Source organism: Mustela putorius, unplaced genomic scaffold, assembly GCF_011764305.1.
Source record: "Mustela putorius furo isolate JIRA1106 unplaced genomic scaffold, ASM1176430v1.1 tig00003870_pilon_pilon_pilon, whole genome shotgun sequence".
NCBI lineage: Eukaryota > Metazoa > Chordata > Mammalia > Carnivora > Mustelidae > Mustela > Mustela putorius.
Genome location: NW_025422022.1, coordinates 2,412,810 through 2,435,421, shown reverse-complemented (window position 1 = coordinate 2,435,421; position 22,612 = coordinate 2,412,810). Strand labels below are relative to the sequence as shown.

The 22,612-nt window shown below is 42.0% G+C and overlaps 1 protein-coding gene across 4 annotated transcripts in view; it reads right to left on the bottom strand.

Moving 5' to 3' along the window:
• The window catches only part of CDYL (chromodomain Y like), a 250,499-nt gene that overhangs the window by 78,780 nt on the left and 149,107 nt on the right, over nt 1–22,612 (bottom strand). Inside the window, exon 1 of one of the 4 annotated variants that reach the window (XM_004753644.3) lies at nt 2,324–2,350. The exons of the other annotated variants lie outside the window; for them this stretch is intronic. Within the exon in view, the coding sequence (XP_004753701.2) occupies nt 2,324–2,335 (12 nt within the window). The 5' untranslated portion in view covers nt 2,336–2,350. Of the gene's footprint in view, nt 1–2,323; nt 2,351–22,612 lie in introns of those variants that run through there. 4 annotated transcript variants of the gene reach the window in all.

Sequence of the window (22,612 nt, the reverse complement as noted above, 5' to 3'; positions counted from 1 at the left end):
TCAAAAACTTTCCAATATTTCTACCTGGGACATGGGGAATTAAAGCCCTTAACTATAGAAAAGTTTAAAATTAAATACACATTATTGCTTCCGTGCAAAAAGGATTAGGGGTAAAGAAAGGACTTGTTTCAGCAGGTGGCAGATTTCATGCCTAACAGATCTTTACAGAGATAAGTAATAATCTACAGAGATTATCAGTTAATAACTAATGTTGGACCTGCATATGTAAGTCCACACAGTCCAGAATATAGCACGGCAAGCTCTGAAAGTGATTTTTTTTTTCCCTGCTCCTTTGCTTTGAAAAGTTTTACATAAGGGCTTAAGTATTTCAATGTAAGTAAAAGATGTATTTCTGGAAAATTCCACCTGAATCAATTTCACAGCAGAAACAGTTTAAAAGTTTTAAAGACAAGGGGTAAAGAGATACTCTCCTAAGAGGAAACTACATTTTAATACTCATTTTCTTTCTAACTCCATTTCCGTTCCAGAAGCATGAAGTACAGCTGAACAACACGGGAGTCAGGGACCCCAACCCCCACCTCCAAGGCAGTAAAAAAATCTGCATATAGTTTTGACTCCCCCTAGGACAGCTACGGATATCCTGTTGACTGGAAGCCTTACCAATAACATCCACAATTAACACATATTTTGTATAGGTATTATATACTGTATTCTTACAATAAAGGAAGCTGGAGAAAATATTAAAATGTTACTAAGAAAGTTTTAAGTATGAGAAAATACATTCATAGTACTGTGTAGTAATTATCAGAAAAAAATCTGTGGATAGGAGAATGTGTGTAGTTCAAAACCCATGTTGTTCAAGGGTCAACTAAACCATACTACACCAGAGCACCCAATTTTCCTTTCCTCCATTTTCTTAAAGCTGGAGAGAGAGCTAGTAAGGGAGGGTGACATTCCTGCTCCTCTTGTCCTTTCACTGGTGTTTCCTCTCTAGGGCTGTAACCCTTGGGAGCCTTCCTTTGCCAGCCCCCAGCAGGCCTGCCCCTCTCTCAGCGGCTAGGGTAGGCTAGCTTCGATGTCTTATGTATACGGAGTGGTCAGACTTCGTGTAGACACCGAAGGTAGCCAGTAACAGGGAACTGGGGTTCGCAAACTTTAGGTAAAGGGGCACATAGGCCATATGGGCTCCCAACCACTGAATTTTTGTCAGTGTAGCACAAAAACAGCCACAAACAACATGTTAAGGAGGAGACATTAAAAGCAAAACAGTTCTATTTATGGACACTAAAATTATGTTTTATAATTTACTGGTCTCATGAAATATTAAGCTTTTGATTTTTCCCAACTATTTAAAAGGGTAAAAACCATTCTTTGAATTAAATAGGACGGACATTCAAGTTGCAGACTGCTGTCCTACTAATTCTCAGGGGGAATATGGTTTTGCAAACTGGCAAGACACATACAAGACACATACAGCAACCATGACTTTTAAGTGGCAGGTCTACAAGAGTCACTCCAGGCACTAGATGCAGGGTTGGGAGGTTTAGGTCAATGACTACAGTCTTCTAATACCAACTCAGACTAAACTGGGTACATGACACCCTCTCCCCACCATTCAAGGACACATGTCCTTCTTCCCCCCTTTGAAAGCTTAAAGGAAAAGTCCTATTGATTCTAAGTCTGAGTGGCTAACATAAGTTAGTCTCCCACAAAAAGGCATCATCACCCAGATTTAAAAATATTTGACCATACTATTAAGCCTAAAATTACTTCCAGAGCGCTTTTATGGGATTGAGGGAGGAAAACCTTGATCACAAGAGAAAAACATAAATAAATTTTCTTCAGGTTTTCAGTCCCTTCCTCTTAGGTTCTTTCTCTCCCTGCTAACATAGCTGTTTCTGAAAACTTGTCTCAGTGAACCTCTTTTCAAACTATATGCTCAGGTATCCACCTCTAGTTACAGAATTGCAATGCAATGAATTTTATAGGAAACAAACTTAACACAGAAGTATAGAACTGCAGACAAGTTCTACAAGACCCTTAAAAGCCCAGGACAAAATGAAGAAAAGAACAGCACGGAAATCTTACGCACATTACCTAGATTGTTTTGCTATGTTACCCACAATCACAAGTGCAGTGAAATTCTGGCAAATCTGAATCACAATAGCTTTGACTACCTGTGGTACAGTAAACTGACCAAAATTCTTTTTGTTAGGATTTCCTTCTAAAACTCAATCTAAATAGCCAAGATGTTACACAAATAAAACAAGGCTTTCCTTAACATTACAGTGTCCTCTGGTGGTTTGCAAAGCAGTGAAATTAATCAAAAGATCATTCCAAAGACCTAATTCACTTCACCTACCTCAGAGCACATCCTGGTATCTGTGGTCCCAGGCATGTGCTGAAATGTGCTATAGAGTTGCAGGAGCCAGAAAAGGATGGACAAAGGTTCCCTGACACAGGAACAAAAACCCACAGAGAAGCCCAAACTGGTTAAAGAGCTGAAGATAAGTAGGAAGAAAGAGTAAATCTGCTATTGCTACATTAAATACCAAACAGCCTAGAAATTATATCAGGGCAAGGCATGAAATGTATCAGCTTATAAGAAAAGACCAAAGTTGCAAAATACTCACAGTAGGAAAAGCTTGGCACATTGTATCATCATCGATAACCTTGTCAGCGAGATGCTGCTTGCTAATACTTGCTATGATTCCTCCCAGCCAGAACAGTGGGAGCAGGCTGCCAGGATAACTTTAAAACCACAAGAAATGCTGAAAGTTTTCTCAGGTTTGGGTCTTAGACCAATGACTGGAAAATTTGGAACAACAGAGCATCACTATGGAAAAAATGAATAAAAAACCCTGCTTTTATCAAAGAATTCTAGCAGTTCTTTGAAAAGTAACAGCTCTTCATACGAGGAAGATATGGGTTTCACCAGCTATTTGAGAGCTGTGTGTACTATAAAGAACTGGAAAAAGTTGCCTGAATTACTAAGAATGTTTGTTAACTATTAAAAGCACAGGCAGCTCCACTGCAAGGAGTAATATAAACATAAATATTTGACAACACTGTAAAGAAACCAAAAGCTGTTAGAAAATGGGGGCTGGGGGAATGGATTCTTTAAACAACGGAACCCAAAGGCTTTTGCACTCCCCAGTCTGCTGCTGGTAGGACTCATGCAGAAAGTGCAGTCTTCCAGGCTTTGGGAGTCAGAAGGCAGAGTCAGGAGACAACAGAGCACTAGAAATCTGTGGCGATCACAGACAGGAAGGCCCCACAGAAGGGGGAGTCCTCCAAAACAATATTATAAACCCTCTCAAATCACAGGTGGATTCCTGAGCTACCACAGGCTAGAGGAAAACAACTGTGTGTCGGGGACACCCAAGTCCACCTCCAGGTTTGAGAATTCACTAGAAGTCAGAGGACTCAGCATGCGGTCTCACTCATGGCTATGATTTAACACAGCGAAAGGACACTAAGCAAAATGAGCAAAGGGAAAAGCATATGGGGGAAAGTCTGAGGGAAACTGAGCACAGGCTTGCAAGGGTCCTCTCCCAGGGGAATCACACCAGCTGCGATTCATTCCTCCAGCAATAAGTTGTCACAACACATGCAAAATGCTGTCTACCAGAGAAGCTCATTAAGGACTTCCTGCCCAGAATCTTTTTATTAGGGGCTGGCCACAGGGGCATGGATCAAAATTCCAGATTCTTGGAAGGAAAGCAGGTGTTCAGCATAAACCATACCAATGGACGTCACAATCAAACCTAAAAAAAGACAAAAAAACAAAAAACCACCACCACCACCACCACCACACCAAGAAAGAGGGTAACACCAACTAGCCAGAGAGTAGAGGGTAGGAGGTGAAGGCATTACAGACAGAGCCACAAGCATGGGCACCAGGAGACAAAGGAAATATATTAAAAGCACTGAAGGAAAAATCTGTCAACTCAGATTCTTAATCTAAAAAATACGTATTTCAAAAGGAAAGGTAGAGTTCCACCCCTACCCAAATTTAATTGGATCAGACTGCTAAGCAACTGAGGCACCAGATGTTGTAAAACCAAAACAAAACAAAAACAAGGGAGTGGCTAACCAGTATCCGTTGATTCCAACAGGCTAGGTGTAACACCAAATAAAGGTAGCAGCTTAGAGAACCAGAGAAGGAGAGTCAAGGAGAGCCTTATGAAACCCCCCTTTTTTTCCAGGACTTGCTCAAGACTGTGCCCACCGAGAAGCCCCTGGAAGTCTTCAGAGAGTAGGGGTAATGGATTTCACTAAAATAGTTTAGCCAAGTCACAAAACAAACCACCAAGCAAGTAACAACAAAAGTAAATCCCAGAGACGGGGAAGACAAACCAATATATGAACCTGCTGCAATTTATAACCCACCATGTCCAGTTTTCAAAAAAATCACAAGTCATGAAAACACACAGGAACAAGTGGCCTAGACACCAGGGAAAACAGGCTAGTGGAAACTGCTTGGGAAAGAGAGATACCAGGTACAGCCAACAAAGACTTCAGATAAGAATACCATGCTTATAGAAGTAAAGTATGAAGACAGTATCACCGTAAAGAATATCATTATCGAACTAGATGCAAAAAGAACCAAATGGAAACTCTGGAGTTGAAATGTACAAAGACTGAAAGAATTAAAAAAAGAAAAAGAGGATGTGGGTCTGGGGCAGAGGGAGGAGGAGAGAGAGAATTTTAAACAGGCTCCATGCCCAGTGCAGAGCCTGACATGGAGTTGGAGCTTACTGACCCTGACGTCATGACCTAAGCCGATATCAAGAGTCACTCAGCTACACTGAACCACCCAGGGGCCCCTAAGAGGAAAAGTTTGTTAATTATCGGTACTCAACAGATTTGAATTGGTAGAAAAATCAACCAACCTGAAAAGAAAAAAAAAAAAAAAAAAGATGGAAATTATGTAATACAAAAAGAGAAAATAGAATAAAGAAAGGAAACAGAGCCAAAGAAATGTGAGATATGCATCTGTACACCGGTTGTACAATGGGGAACACAAGGAGACGAAGATGCAGAAAAATATTGTAAAAATGACTGAAAACTTCCCCCAAGTTTAGGATAAAAAATGCAGAGATCCGGGGCACCTGGGTGGCTCAGTTGGTTAAATGACTGCCTTCGGCTCAGGTCATGATCCCGGAGTCCTGGGATCGAGTCCCATATAGCGCTCCCAGCTCCATGGGGAGTCTGCTTCTCCCTTTGACCTCACCTCTCATGCTCTCTCTCTGCGTCTCTCTCTCTCTCAAATAAATAAATAAAGTTTTTAAAAAATGCAGAGATCCAAAAATACAGGTTATAGTTAAAATACCAAAAGTCAGGGTAAAGAGAAAACCTGGAAGCAGCAAGAGGAAAGTAACTCCTCAGTTGCAAGGGAATTCTAGTAAGATTAACAGCTAACTTCTTACCAGACATAATGGAAGAAAAAGGCAGTGGGACAACATTCAAGGTACCAAAAGAAAGCGATGTCAGCGAAGATTATATCCAGCAATGCTATCTTTCAAAAATGAAAACAGAAAAGGGTCCATAGTGTGTGATTCTAACTGTATGACAATTCTGGAAAAGGCGGCACCATCAAGACTGCAAGAAGATGGAGGTTTGTCTGGGTTGGTGTGGAAAGAGGGATGACTAGGTGAAGCACAGAAGAGTTTGAGGGAAGTGAAATTATTCTCTATGATACAATAACGGTGGATAAATGTCATTGAAGGTTTGTGAAAACCCACAGAATGTACAACACCAAGAGTGAACCCTAAGGTAAACTACGGACTTTGTGTGATAGGACTTGTCAGTGCAGGATCATCAACTGTAACAAATGCATCACTCCGGTCAGGGATGTCCGTGTAGTGGGGCAGGAAGTACAAGGGAACACTCTGTTCCTTCTGCTCAATTTTGCTGGGAATATTAAAACTGCTGTAAAAAAAAATAAGTCTACAAACTACCCCCCTCTCCCAAAATGAAAACAAAATAAAGACGCTCACAGATAAATAAAAGCAAAATTTGTTGCCTGAAGAACTGCTTTACAAAAAATGCCTAAGGAAGCTCTTTGGGCTGTAAACAGATAAACCAGAATTCACACACAAAAACCCAAAGAGAACTGGTAAAGATAATTACATAATTCTAAAAGTTTAAGATGCGTATTTTTCTGCATTCTTCTTACTTAAAAAGCAACTGTATAAAACAACACATACACAGTTGTGCTGCTGGGTCTGTAACATACAGAAATTTAGAACTGTTACAAGCATATCTAATCAAAGTGAACAAAACACAGGAAGCTGACAAAAGAGTAACAAGAGAAATGACAATTCAGTAGTAAGAGCTGGAGACTTCAATTTCCACACTCAGTAATGGATAGAGTAAACATTAGACCAACACGGTAAGAGAAGTCCAGAACACCACCATATATAAGCAAGACCCAGCAGACATCTCCAGGGAACACTCTATCCAATAACAGCAGAATATGATTCTTCTTAAGCACACATGGAACATTCTGCCAGCCTATAATGTGAGCCTCAATAAATTTGAAGGGACTCAAGTCATACAAAGCCTTTTTTTCTTAAGATCTTATTTATTTGACAGAGAGAGATAGCCAAGAGTGGGAATACAAACAGGAGGAATGGGAGAAGGACAAGCGGGTTTCCCGCCAAGGCAGGGAGGCTGATGCGGGGCTCGATCCCAGGAGCCCAGGATCATAACCTGAGCTGAAGGCAGATGCTTAACTGAGCCATGCAGGTGCCCTGAATTTATAGAAAGTCTCATTGCCAATAAAATGGAGTGAAAATGAAAATTAACAGAAAAGCCTGAGAATTTCACCACTGTGGGGCAAAAAAGAAATCATAACGGAAATTAGAAAATCCCTAAAGAGAAATACAAAAACGACATACAGAGATGAAAAGGAAAATTTATAGTTATAATTGCTTACATTGAAAAGCAAAATTTCAAATCAATAGCCTGACCATCCATCTTAAGACACTGAAAGGGGTGCCTGTGTGGCTTAGTCAGTTAAGGGTCAGACTCCTGATTTCGGATCAGGTCATGGTCTCAGGGTTCTGGGACTGACCTGGTGCCAGCTCCTTGCTCAGCATGTCTGTCTGTCCCTCTCCCTCGGCTCTTCCTCCTATCAAATAAATGAAATCTTAAAAAAAAAAAAAAAAAAAGAGAGAGAGAGATACTGGAAAAGAGCAAACCAAAGCATGCAAAAGGAAGAAAATAACGAGTATTAGAGTATAAGTTCATAGAACAAAGAATAGAAAAGCAATATTAAGGGGAGGAGAAAGAAAGAAGTCTAGAAGATATAGTGGAACAAGTTCTTCATGAAAATTTTCCAAATCTCGTGAATGGAACCAGCGCTCATGTACTAGAGGCCTAACGGCTTCCCCCCAAGATTACAGATTCTCGAAAGTCCTTGAGACACCTAATAGTAAGAATGAAGAACTATAATTGTAGGCAGAACCTCTTGAAAGCAGCTAGGACAAAGAAGCTCCTTACGTACAGAGGAAAGCCCATCAGAATAACGTCAGACCTGTCCACAGAGACCTGGCAAGCCAGAAAGGGCTGGCAAGATATATTCAGGGCACTGAATGAGAAGAACATGCAGCCAAGAATACTTTATCCAGCAAGATTGACATTCGAAATGGATGGAGAGATAAAGAGTTTCCAGGACCGGCAAGGCTTAAAAGACTATGCAACCACCAAGCCAACACTGCAGGAAATAGTAAGGGGGCTTCTTTAAAGGAGGAAAAAGCCCAAGACTAGCACCAAACAGAAATATAGAGACAATCTACAGAAAGAAAGACTTCAAAGGTAACACGATGTCAATAAAAACGCATCTATCAATAATCACCCTCAATGTGAATGGCCTAAATGCGCCCATAAAACGGCACAGGGTTGCAGACTGGATAAAACGACAGGACCCATCCATATGTTGTCTACAAGAGACCCATTTTGAACCTAAAGATACACCCAGACTGAAAGTGAAGGGATGGAGAAGCATCTTTCATGCCAATGGGCCTCAAAAAAAGGCTGGGGTAGTGATTCTCATATCAGACAAATTAGCTTTTAAACTAAAGACTGTAGTCAGAGATCCAGAAGGACACTACATCATTCTTAAAGGGACTATCCATCAAAATGATCTAACAATTGTAAATATCTATGCCCCCAACATGGGAGCAGCCAATTACATAAGAAAACTGTTAATCAAGATAAAGAGTCATACTGATATGAATACACTAATCGTTGGAGATCTTAACACGCCTCTCTCAGAAACAGACAGATCATCGAAGCAGAAAATCAATAAAGAAACAAGAGCGTTGAATGACACATTGGACCAGAGGGGCCTCATAGATATATACAGAACATTCCACCCTAAAACAACAGAATACTCATTCTTCTCAAGTGCACATGGAACTTTCTCCAGAACAGACCACATACTGGGTCACAAATCAGGACTCAACCGATACCAAAAGACTGAGATTATTCCCTGCACAGTCTCAGATCACAATGCTTTGAAACTGGAGCTCAATCACAAGGAAGAGTTCCGAAGGAACTCAAACACCTGGAAGCTAAAGACCACCTTGCTTAAGAATGCTTGGATCAACCAGGAGATCAAGGAAGAACTGAAACAATTCATGGAAACCAATGGCAATGAAGACACTTCGATCCAAAACCTATGGGATACAGCAAAGGCGGTTCTTAGGGGGAAATACATAGCCATCCAAGCCTCCCTCAAAAAAATTGAAAAATCCAGAACACAGCAGCTGTCTCTACACCTTAAAGAACTGGAGAATCAACAACAAATCAAACCAACTCCACACATAAGAAGGGAAATAATCAATGTTAGAGCTGAGATCGATGAGGTAGAAACCAGAGATACAGTAGAACGTATCAATGAAACTAGAAGCTGTTTTTTTTTAAAGAATCAATAAGATCGATAAACCACTGGCGACACTAATCCAAAAGAAAAGAGAGAAAGCTCAAATACATAAAATTATGAATGAAAAGGGAGAGATCACAACGAACACCAAGGAAGTATAAACAATCATCAGAAGTTATTATCAACAGTTATATGCCAATAAGCTAAGCAACCTAGATGAAATGGATGCATTCCTGGAAAACTATAAACTCCCGTAATTGAATCAGGAAGAAATCGACAACCTGAATAGACCAATATCTAGTAACGAGATTGAAGTGGTGATCAAAAACCTCCCACAAAACAAGAGCCCAGGACCTGATGGATTCCCCAGAGAATTCTACAAAACTTTCAAAGAAGAAATAACACCTATTCTCCTGAAGCTGTTTCAAAAAATTGAAGAAGGAAAACTTCCTGACTCTTTCTATGAAGCCAGCATTACCCTGATCCCCAAACCAGGCAAAGACCCTACCAAAAAGGAGAATTTCAGACCAGTATCACTGATGAATATGGATGCTAAGATTCTCAACAAGATCCTAGCAAACAGGATCCAACAGCACATTAAAAAGATTATCCACTATGACCAGGTGGGATTCATCCCTGGGCTACAAGGATGGTTCAACATTCGCAAATCAATCAATGTGATAGAACAAATCAATAAGAGAAGAGAGAAGTACCACATGGTGCTCTCAATTGATGCAGAAAAAGCATTTGACAAAATCCAGCATCCGTTCCTGATTAAAACGCTTCAAAGTATAGGGATAGAGGGAACATTCCTGAACTTCATCAAATCTATCTATGAAAGACCCACAGCAAATATCATCCTCAATGGGAAAAAGCTTGCAGCCTTCCCATTGAGATCAGGAACACGACAAGGATGCCCACTCTCACCACTCTTGTTCAACATAGTATTAGAAGTCCTAGCAAGAGCAATCAGACAACAAAGGGAAATAAAAGGTATCCCAACTGGCATTGAGGAAGGCAAACTCTCTCTCCTTGCAAAGGACATGATTCTTTATATAGAAAACCCAAGATTCCACCCCGAAACTACTAGAACTCATACAGCAATTCAGCAACGTGGCAGGATACAAAGTAAATGTACAGAAATCAGTGGCTTTCTTATACACTAACAATGAAAATACAGAAAGGGAAATTAGAGAATCGATTCCATTTACTATAGCACCAAGAACCATAAGATACCTGGGAATAAACCTAACCAAAGAGGTAAAGTATCTGTACTCGAGGAACTACAGAACACTCATGAAAGAAATTGAAGAAGACACAAAAAGATGGAAGACCATTCCATGCTCTTGGATTGGAAGAATAAACATTGTTAAAATGTCTATACTGCCTAGAGCAATCTATACTTTTAATGCTATTCTGATCAAAATTCCACCATTATTCTTCAAAGAGCTGGAGCAAATAATCCTAAAATTTGTATGGAATCAGAAGAGATCCCGAATCGCTAAGGAAATGTTGAAAAACTAAAATAAAACTGGGGGCATCACGTTACCTGATTTCAAGCTTTAGTACAAAGCTGTGTTCACCAAGACAGCATGGTACTGGCATAAAAACAGACACATAGACAGACCAGTGGAACAGAGTAGAGAGCCCAGATATGGACCCTCAACTCTATGGTCAAATAATCTTTGACAAAACAGGAAAAAATATACCATGGAAAAAAGAGAGTCTCTTCAATAAATGGTGCTGGGAAAACTGGGCAGCTATATGTAGAAGAATGAAACTCGACCATTCTCTTACACCGTACACAAAGATAAGCTCAAAATGGATAAAAGACCTCAATGTGAGACAGGAATCCATCAGAATCCTAAAGGAGAACATAGGCAGTAATCTCTTCGATATTAGCCTCAGCAACTTCTTTCAAGATATGTCTCCAAAGGCAAAGGAAACAAAAGCGAAAATGAACTTTTGGGACTTCATCAAAATCAAAAGCTTCTGCACAGCAAAGGAAACAGTCAACAAAACAAAGAGGCAACCCATGGAATGGGAGAAGATATTTGCAAATGACAGTACAGACAAAAGGTTGATATCCAGGATCTATAATGAACTCCTCAAATTCAATACACACAAAATAGACAATCATATCAAAAAATGGGCAGAAGGTATGGACAGACACTTCTCCAATAAAGACATACAAATGGCTATCAGACACATGAAAAAATGTTCATCATCTCTAGCCATCAGGGAGATTCAAATTAAAACTACATTGAGATAGCACCTTACACCAGTTAGAATGGCCAAAATTAGCAAGACAGGAAACAACATATGTTGGAGAGGATGTGGAGAAAGGGGAACCCTCTTCCACTGTTGGTGGGAATGCAAGTTGGTGCAGCCTCTTTGGAGAACAATATGGAGATTCCTCAAGTAATTAAAAATAGAACTTCCCTATGACCCTGCCATTGCACTCCTGGGTATTTGCCCCAAAGATACAGAAGTTGTGAAAAGAAGGGCCATCTGTATCCCAATGTTTCTAGCAGCAATGGCCACGGTCGCCAAACTGTGGAAAGAACCAAGATGCCCTTCAACAGACGAATGGATAAGGAAGATGTGGTCCATATACACTATAGAGTATTATGCCTCCATCAGAAAGGATGAATACCCAACTTTTGTATCAACATGGACGGGACTGGAAGAGGTTATGCTGAGTGAAATAAGTCAAGCAGAGAGAGTCCATTATCATATGGTTTCACTTATTTGTGGAGCATAACAAAAAGCATGGAGGACATGGGGAGTTAGAGAGAAGGGGGTTGGGGTAAATTGGAAGGGGAGATGAATCATGAGAGACTATGGACTCTGAAAAACAATCTGAGGGGTTTGACGTGGCGGGGGGGGGGGGGTGGGAGGTCGGGGTACCAGGTGGTGGGTATTATAGAGGGCACGGATTGCATGGAGCACTGGGTGTGGTGAAAAAATAATGATACTGTTATGCTGAAAATAAATACATGAAAAAAAAAGCAATATTAAAAATAAATTCAACAAAACCAAGTTTCCTTGAAAAGATCAACAAAACTGACCAAACTTTAGTTATATTAATCAAGAAAATAGAGAACATTCAAATTACTACAATCAGGAATGAAAGAGGGAACAACCAATAGTACAGAAATAAAAAGAATTATAATACCATGAGCAACTGTGTGCCAACAATTTAGTTAACTTCGATGAAATGAGCAATTCCAGGAAAGTCAGAAACTCCTGAAACGGACTTAAAAAAACCTGAATAGATTTATAACAAATAAGAAGACTGAATTTATAAAACAAAAAAACAAAAAACAAAACAAAACAAAAACAAAATCTTCCCACAAAGAAAAAAGCACAGGACTGGATTGCTTCTCTGCTGCATTCTACCAAATTTTTAAAGGAAAGATGAAGACCAACTTTTCCAATAATTAGAAGATAGAATACTTCACAACTCATTGTATGAGGCCAGTATTACCTTGATAACAAATCCAAGACATAATAAGAAAGTTAGAGATCAGTATCTTTTATAAATTTAGATGCAGAAATTCTCAGCAAGATACTAACAGTTTAATCCAGCAATATGTTAAAAAAAAAAAAAAGATCATGGTCAAGAAGGATTTATCCCAGAAATGTAAGGTTGACTTAACATCTGAAAATCAATTAATTAATGTAATTTACTATATATTAATAGAATAAAGAGGGAAAAAATCACATTTCTTTTTTTCTTAATCTCATTTTAATAGATGCAGAAAAAGCACTTGAGAAATTTTTATATGTCTTCATGACACTCAAGAAACTAGAAATAGCAGAAACTTTCACAACCTGATCAAGGCATCAACAAAAACCACGTAGCTAACATCACACATGATGGTGGAAGACTAAATGCTTTCCCCACTAAGATCAGAAACTAGACAGGGATGTCTGCTCTTGCCACTTCTACACGACACTGTACTAGAGTTCTACCCATGTAATCAGTAAAGAAATAAAAAAGCATCCAGACTGAAAAGGAAGAAGTTATCTCTACTTGCAAGTGACGTGCTCTATGTAGAATAACGTTAAGGAGTCCAATAAAAACTATTAGAACTAACAAGTTCAGCAAGATCACAGAATACAAAAATCAATATGCAAAAATAAATTGTACACAGTGTACTGAATGCACTGTATACAGTAGCAATGACCAAACCAAATATGAAGTTAAGAAAACAGGTCCATTTATAATAGAATCAAAAAAGAAAAAATACTTAGAAATAAATTTAACAAAAACATACAAGTCTGTTACACAGAAACATTCAATTTATAAAACATTGTTAAAACAAAAAAATAATTAAATGGAAAAGAACTGCATGTTCATGGATCAGGATAAATAACAATATCACTATTATGCTATTTCCCAAACTGACCTAAAGATTCAATGCAATCTCTACTAAAATTCCAGCTGACTTCTTTGCAGAAAGTGGCATGCTAATCCTAAACTCCTTATGGAATTGCAAGGGACTCAGAATAGCTCTTCAAAAGAACAACAATCTTGAAAAAGAACAACAAAGTTAGACTCACACTTCTGGATGTCAAAACTTAATACAAAACTACAGTAATCAAAAAGTGTGTGAAACCGGCCTACAGACAGACAAAGAGACCAATGCAACAGAAAAGAGAGCCCAGAAATAAACCCTTGTATAACGATTTTGTATAATGGTCAAATGGTTTTCTACGAGCGTGCCAAGACAATTCAATAATGGAAAAGAAGTCTTGGACAAATAATGCGGGGACAACTAGATTTCCACAGCAAAAGGATCAAGTTGGGACTCTTACCTCACACCATATAAAAATTTACCTCAAATGGATCCAAGATCTACATGTAAGAGTTAAAATTATTAAACTGTTAGAATACATATGTGCAAATCATTATGCCCCTGGATTAGTCAATGGTTTTTCAGATATGACACCAAAAGAGAAAGCAACAAAAGAATAAATTGAACGTCAATAATGAAATACTTCTGTGCTTCAGAGAGAGTGAAAAGACAATGCATAGAATGGGAGAACTTCTTTTGCAAATTATATCTAGTAAGAGACTTTTATTGAGACTATGAAAAGTTTTATAGCTCAACAGCAAAAAGATAAGCCAGTTTAACAATGACAAAGGATTAAATAGAGATTTCTCCAAAGAAGATATATAAGTGGCCAATAAGCACATGAAAAGATGCGCAACATCATGAGCCACTAGGGAAATGGGTATCATAACCACAAGGAGATACCATTTCCTACCCACTAGGATGACTATGTAAAAAAGGTAAGTGCTGGCAAGTATGTAGAGGAAATGAATCTAATATGCTGTTTGTGGGGGGTGTAAAACGGCGCAGCCATTTTGTAAAAACAATCTGTCAGCTCCCTGAAAAGTTAAATATACAGTTACCACATGACCTAGCAATTTCATTTTTAGGTATCTATCCAAGAGAAAGAAAACTTCTGTCCCCAGCAAAACTTGTATATAAAAGTTTATAGCAGCATTATTTGTAAGAGTAAAAAGGTACAAATAACCCAAAAGTCCATTAACTTATGACCGGATAAACCAAATAGTTTATATATGCCTACACAAGGGAATATTATTCAGCTGTAAAATAAATAAAGTCCTTATCATATACTGCAATATGGATGAACCTTGAAAACATTATGCTATAATAAAAGAAGCCTGTCACAAAAGACCATAAAATTATATGATTTCATTTCTAAGAAGTGTCCAGAACAGGTGATTTTATAGAGACAGAAAACAAATTAGTGGTTGCTTAGGGCTGGCGTGGGGGCAAGAGTGGGGAGAGAAGGCCACGGAGCTGGGGGATAGAAGCAGGTGATAGCCAGTGGATAGAGGTTTCTTTTTGAAGTGATGAAAATGCTCTAAAGTTGACTGTGGTAGTGGAGGGAACACTGTACAAACCAACAGCCACTCAACTGTATAATTTCAACGGGCGAACTGTTTGGTATGTGAATTAATCTCATAAAAGTTGTCTAAAGAAAGGCAGCCATAAAATAGACATTTTCAGAGAAACGAGAGCTAGAAGAAATTTTTTTGCAACAGACCTCCGACAACTAAGAAGAGTTTTTACCTGAAATTTTACCTATTTGTAACCTACCAAGCTAGCTTTTGCCATTTTCATGAATGCTGGTATAGACAAGACTCATCAGAGAAAGACTTTCTCACTAAGAGTGACAGCAATTGTCAGGGTATCAGTCTTTGCTTGTACCAGTTACCTGAGCCCAAACTCCTATACAGCAAAAGAAAGGGCCAGGTCACAACTGCTCATCAGAGGGCAGGCAGGGCAGGAGAGCAACTCTCAGCTTGGGAAACCAAAATCTTTGAGCAACCAGTTAGGATGCCTGGCCTATCTTGATCATCCAGAGCTGTGAGGAAATCTTCCCTAAGGTCTGAAGGGAGACACTATCTTTGTCTCCAAGACTGTTGGCTATACGAACATTATTGAACAGAGTCCAGGACAAATGCACAGTCTCTGTTCCCAAGACATACAGAACTGCAGAGGAAAATGCATATGGAGATCCCTTGAGGACTGTCCCCCAACAGTATCCACCCCTTGTATTCACACTGTGTTGGCCTCTGGCAAATTTTCCTGCATGTACCACTCCATCAGCTGCTGTGAGCAATCTGACCATTAAAGGCTGGGACCAAATCCATTCACTTTGTCTCATACAACATTTAATTAAAGCTACTATCTGCAGGACTCCAGGCATCAGAATGAGCTACCCTGCAATCCTGTCTTTAACCATGCCTCCAGTGTCCTGGACCCAGCTGGCTGAACAAATCCCATAAACTATCAGGATCTATCTCAGAAAGCCAGATGGCTTTCCCCTTAAGTTTCTGAATTGATTTTCTTGCTCTGGGGCATTAATACAGGTACAACAGGATGCATTAGTAATTGCACAGGCTCTGTCTTGGCCCACAAAGAGGAAACCCAGAGCAACTCCAGCGTCCAACACCCCTGAGCGGTGAGTTGAGGCTGAATATCTTTCTAGCCAAGGCATTTTTACTGCTCACTTCAGAGAAAGGCAAGAACAAATCTCTTACTGCCCGTTCTATGGCTCCCATAGTTGGGCTAACTGTTCGCAGGCTACATGCACAGGAAGGTGATGATCCCTCCAGCAACCTGCTCTGAGTACTCATGAGTACTTGAGTAGCCTCATTTTGGAGATCTCCACTGTCTTAAGAAGGCTCTACGACCTACTGGCTGTTTTTCCCTAAACACTTCAAGGTCTTCTGTGACCACCCTCGGAGTGCAGGTCACCATGTTTGTGGGAGAGAAACATGCTAGTTTCGGGATTTCATACAAACACAGTCCCCAGTGGTATGTATGCTGGTTCTGCCAAGTGTGTTACAGTGACTGGGGTTCCCCCAGATGGCTCTTCTACCATGGGGGCACAGATGGAAAGTGCCTCCAACTCAGCTTTCCAGCTGGCTAAGTTCTAGTAACTGTCTTGTCCTTGCTTTTGGAGGGTCTGCCTGAGAACAGTCCGTCCGACTTGTCCAGTTTGTCTCGTCCACCAGATGGCAGTCATCTGCCCTCCAGGAACGGTGGTGACTGCTGTAAGAACGGAGGTGAGCTGACATCTCAAGGTGTCACTAGCTGTCTCAGCAGCTTCTCATAGACTTCTCACTGTGGTGACAAGGAAGGCACCAATTCATCATCAGAATGTTCTGGCCAGGGAAGGCAGATCCAAAAGTTACATTTAAGTCCCTTGCAAAAATTTGGGAGAGCCACACCAAAGCTTTTCCATTACTGAGGATGACTCTAGGGGTGGTTCTGAGGGACAAGGGTCTTTAACATCCTTCCCTTTCCAGTGCTTCCAGAGATGTAAAGTGCTCTCTCCCCAAGTGTCAGCACTGGTGCCTTCCCTCCAATACCACATGTTCCCATTACAGCACCTGCCTGCCAATCACACCTTACCCACCCCCAGTCCTCTGTAAGGAAGGGCTGGGTGCTGGAGAAGTGAGGGCATTTTTATGCAGCTTACAAAGAGCAATCATGTCTTTCCACGTTGGCCAATGTGGGCCCTGCTGGGAACTCAGTGGGCAGATGACTAAACTAAGTGGTCATTATCCTAGTAACCTAGGCTCTCCCTATCAGTCCAGCAAGACATTTCAGGTAACTAGAGCAAAATTAAATTCAAATTCCCTAAGTCCCCACTGGCTGAGCTGTCACCCCGGGCAGTCTGCGGTTGCTGTTATGGGAAAAAAGATACCCAGGAATGATCGGGATGGAATCCAGATTTTTCAAAATGGGTGTACAGAAAATGTCTCACAATTTTTGTCCTAATCCTAACCCAGGAAGCAGCTACAAGGAAATGATCCCTTCCTGGGGAAAGCTGCATTCAGTGAGCCAACTGCTTTGCTCTGTGCAGGAGGGGGGGATGAGATGAAGGAGGCAGCGTCAGAAACCTCTTTGCAGGGGTTTCTGTGGAGGCCATGCCAGTGCTCCATGATGCCATACGCCATCGGTGGATGGCAGGGAGCACGAAAGGCCCACCGAACACCACCTATCACTAAGTGGCATCTGAGACAAAGGTGCATCATGGCCAGGCTGCATGTGGTCTGGAAGGTTTGGAAACATGGCACAGGTTAGTTTCAGAGGTCACTATGGTATGGCCAGCATGGGGTGGTCAGACTAGAACAGCAGCACTGCAGCCTGAAAGTGTGAACAATGGGGAGGTACCTGTCAGCTGTGAGTAGGGCCCAAAGGCCTCCTGTAAGTCCGTCTGCTCGGGGGCCGGTGGGACAAGGGCCCACATGATGTGGCTCCCCTCTGTCAGGGAAAGTGGGTCAGCTTTGAGCAGGAACCAGACACTGGACACGCAGTGGTCAAGTGCGCACGAGAAACAGGAAAGTCTTTACAAGGAGTTCTGCCTGTGACGGCGGACGTGCTGTCACGTCCGGTACAAGGACAGCCTGGACGGTGCGGGCTCAACAGCTGACTCCAGCTGGTCTCAGAGAGCAGGCACTTACCAGGGCCATCTACATGACTGCTCAAAATGGTCCAGAATTTTCCAAGGGGCAGACAGAAGGCCAGGCCCAAGGCCCAGGAGTCCTTGCAAATCTCGCAGGGCTCGCCGAGGGGAGCAGGGAGCCGAGCATGGAGCACCACCCTGAGGCGCCTGACGGGCAGAGCAACCCCTGCCCGCCTCAAGAGCACAGGTGAGGAGGGCGAGGTGCAGCAGCGGGTCCTGACAATGGCTTTTAGCTCAGCTGAACCACTAGGGAACCAGGTCTGGCATCTCAGGGGACTCTGCGAATCAAGGGTTCCATTGGGCCAGAGGCTCAGCTTAGAGTGCAGGAGAGGGGGATACAGATTCCTCCCACCTTTCATATAAAGCTAACATGCCACCAGGACTGGGCATCTAGTTCAAGGTGGCATTTCCACTTAACAATTGAGGCCTGCTGGGCCCCTCCCCTTGGGTTAGTCAGTGACTCCAAATTTACCACCTCCAAATGAGAGCACTGGGCCTGGGAGTCACAAGACCTCCATGGGACAGGCATTCAATTTCCACAAGAGCCTGGTAGCAAGGTAAGAATAAGCTAATAATATCTAGCTGCTTTTCAAAAGGGGTGTGCCTGCAGCCAAGACAGCTGCGGGCCTCTGGACAGCTTCCAACACAACCTGCTAGACTTGGCCTCCAAGGATGCTGATTTGCAAATTGGCCTACATAGAGGGCCAAGGAGAGTAATGCCCAAGTGAGGCACACACTGTCTCCAACAGCCAAAGCCCAACAAAGTGCTGGACTCCCTTTTTCATGTGGGAGCTAAGGAGAGAAAAATTATTGTCAAGTACATACGGGGTTCCAGACCACGAGTCTGCCCACAGAGTCCTGACGACCTCTCCATAGCAAGGAGACCTCTCAATTTTGTTGGGGGTGAATCAGCCACTCCTGCTGGTGATGAGACCGCAGACAGGGCTTTGGAGATCAAGGCTTCTAACATGCCTACCAACAGGACACAACTTAGAGAGTGAAAGCTGTGATTTCAGAGGGCAGGGGCACTGTGTCTAAACCCTAACCCACCGCCAAAGGCATACTGTGATCTACACACAGCTCTTTCTGATTGGGAGAGTTCTCCCTGAAACTGGACAGGGACGTCCAAAGCACATAATAACGCATCAACTCCTACCACACACTCAGATATAGAGCAACACTACACTGAACTGACCCAATGGGCTCAACACCCAGGAGGTCACGTTAACTTCTTTCCCCACTCCACAAAGCTTGGCCAAAGCGCATCAGCTGATGCAGATACCACCTACTCCTGCAAGACGGACAGGATGGTGACTTGGGTAGCTTTACTCGGAAGAGTCACAACAGTTTGAGCTCCTCCCCTGTCCAAAGTTCCCTAGAATGCCAGGATGGCTGTGTATGACCTGCAGTCCCCTTTGGGGACAGGGAGGGCTCAGCCAGACCCCTAAACATTTTTCCCTAAAGCAGCTGGGGTCAAAGTAGAGGTGGAGGGAGGGTCAGGTGCTGCACCAGTGAATAAGCACATTCACCTTCCACTTAAGTGGCACAGTGGCTGCTCCTGGCTCAACCACACTTCCAGTGTTTTCGGTCCACTGTAATGAAGCCCTTAGCAGGTGGCAAGGCCATTACCGACCTCACTGATTTCAGCAGTCTCATCCAGCTGGGGCCACAGAGTTTGCACATTTTGGCTGATTCAGGCCTGATGTGCGCAGCAGCAACTTCACGGCGTGTGACTAAACTATGGGTATTTGATGCTCCACTGTCCTGACATCTCACATGGTTTTAGCAGAAAGGCCAGGGGGGAATTTTCCAGGCAGTAGGGCTAACAGCAACAATTTATCTCAAACTCTGAGGGTTTCTCATTCTCTAGTGCGTCAACCTTCATCAGTGCTGGAAATCCAATCTGGGGATGCCAAAGCCCGACAAACACTAGTCACTGCTTCATCAGTGTTTTCTCACTGGTATTTGTCTCTGGGAAATCTCTCTGAGATGGCCAAACCTCCCTCCTGGCAGCCAGGACACACTGGGAAAAAAAAAACCCCAGCCTTTTATTGTCATGTCCCAGTGGACCTGAGGTTGGCATGACACAGTGTTGGAGAAAAGGGGCAGCAAGGCTGCCCGGCTCTTCCTGCTTTAACAAGTCCCAACCCCCCACCTCCCAAGGGAACCAGCCGAAGTCGTAACAATCTGCCTGCTTTCTGCCCATTGTGGTTTGACTTTCCCACCTTTAGCTGTCTGAGAAGGGCCAGAACCATCTGCCCACCAAACCAATGAGCACGTCCTCCTGCCCGGGGAGGAGGTACCATACATAACCAAAGCAGCCTTTGGCAGCCGTGTTCAAACACGACCACTCAGTCAGGAGTCAGCCTGCAAGCAGCTCACACTTCCCTTTCACTATCATGCAATAGAGAAGGCCATTTGCTTCCAGGCTGAGGATGTGGTCAACATGTCAAGCTAACGGATCTTCCTGGATCTTCCTCCAATCTCCTCAGTTGACCCACGAGGCTTTCCTTCTCCCCTTTAAGAAAACCACAGCCTTCTCCGCTTGCAACAGCTATCAACCATGACCAGTCTGTGATTTTACCCTATTTGCAAGCTAACCAGTGAGCCTGCCAGTTTCACGGATGTGGCAAAAGGCAAGGGACTCGGAGTCATAGATGACAGGACTCTGGCTACTCACAGCAACTGGAACAGAGTACTAGCATCTTCTTCCACAGTTCCTGGAGCCCCAGTTCCCTCCTGAGGACACACGAGGGCCATACAATGGATTATGGTAGAGGAGAGGACACTGAGCTTAGGAAGCTGAATTTTTTAGGACGGTCAGTGAGTGTGCTTGTCCCAGCTCCTGGCAGGAGAAACTACTGCTGTCCTCTAGACAGACATCCTTAAATGATGTTCAAAGCAGCGGGTAAGGGAGGGGCAGGGACCGGATGAAGGTGGCGGAAAGGTGTAAGATAAAGAAGTACTGGTGCATTAATGTACAACATGACTATAGCAATACTGCTGTATGGTATATTTGAGATTTTATTTATTTATTTGTCACAGAGAGAGAGCAAGCGAGCACAGGCAGAGTGGCATAGGGAGAAGCAGGCTCCCCATAGAACAAGGAGCCCGATGTGGGACTCGATCCCAGGAGGCTGGGATCATGACCTGAGCCGAAGGCAGCCGCTTAACGAACTGAGCCACCCAGGCGCCCCTGTATGGTATATTTGAAAGTTGCAAAGAGAGTAGATCCTAAAAGTTCTCACCACAAGGAAAATAATTTTTTTCTCCTTTTTTGCATCTACATGAAATGAAGGCTGTTAACTTACTGTGGTAATAATTTTGGATGTATGTAAGGGCATTATGGCTGCACTTTAAACTTATACACTGCTGTGTGTCAATTCTATCTCAATAAAACTAAAAGAAAAAAATGTTCATGAATTAAAACAAGTACTGTTAAACAATTTTCTCAAATGCATCTACAGATTCAGACAATCCCAATAATGATCCCAGCAAACTTGTGTGTGTAAACTGCCAAAAAGATTTTAACACTCACACGGAAAGGCAACAAACCTGAAAAGAAACCCTAGGAAATCTTGAATGAAAAAAAAAAAAAAGTAGCCATAAGGCATCACTTCAAGACCCATCACCATAAAGCAAAAGATTTCAAAGAGTATGGTCCCAGACCCAGGGTCTAGAGAGAGATCAATGAAACAGGGGACGGCAAGGAAGCTGGAAGGAGACTCACTGACAGGTCATGGCCACAGGATTCGTTCATTTACTTATGGTGAGAAAGGTTTGCAAAGCAACCTATTTGGTTGAGACCTTTTAGTAACCAGTGCTGGGACAGTGGCTATTCATAGGTTAAAAAAAAAAAAAAAGTGAATCACAATCATTATCACGACCTTAATACACAGAAATTGATTCAAGATGTATTATAGGCTTAATTATAAAAGCTATAGGATGTCAACTTTCCAACTTGGGGAAAGGCAAAGCTTCTGTGGGTGACAGAAAAGCACTAACATGGAAGAAAGAAAACTGATAAACCAGACTTCATCAAGACACAATATTGACAAAATGCATAAAACAATCCACATACTGGGATATACTATCCATTAAAGATACCTTCAAGGACTATGTCCTGATGTCTAAGAAAAACTTCCTAGCATTCAATAATGACAAAATAGAATTAAGAAGTGGGAAAAAGATCTGGGCACACATTCCCAAAAGAAGATACATGAATGGTCAATAAACACATTGAAAAGTGATGAATATAATTGTTCCTGAGGAAAATACAAATTTAAAAAAAGGTGAATACAAATACAAATACAAATTAAAAAAAAATACTACTACACATCCACTAAAATGGCTAACACATCAATGATGAGCAACTGAGATATTCACCCACTGTCAGGAGGATTTTCAAAAGGTACAGCCATTTTGGTAAAAGGTCTGACAGCATTTTATAAAACTAAACAAATACCTACCCTATGATCCAGTAATTCCAATCCTAATTACTTACTCAAAAGGAATGAAAACATATGTCTACAAAAAGATTTGTACAAAGCTATTTATAGCAGCCCTGTTCTAATGGCCTCAAACCAGAGACGGCCCAAAGTTCCAACAAGTAACCGGACACAGTGTGGTAAGTACAGACAACACCACCTAACAACAAAACCAATTAGCTAGTGATACACGCAAGAACATGGCTGAGCCTCAGAAACATGCCCAATGAGAAAATCTTGCTCAAGAGAA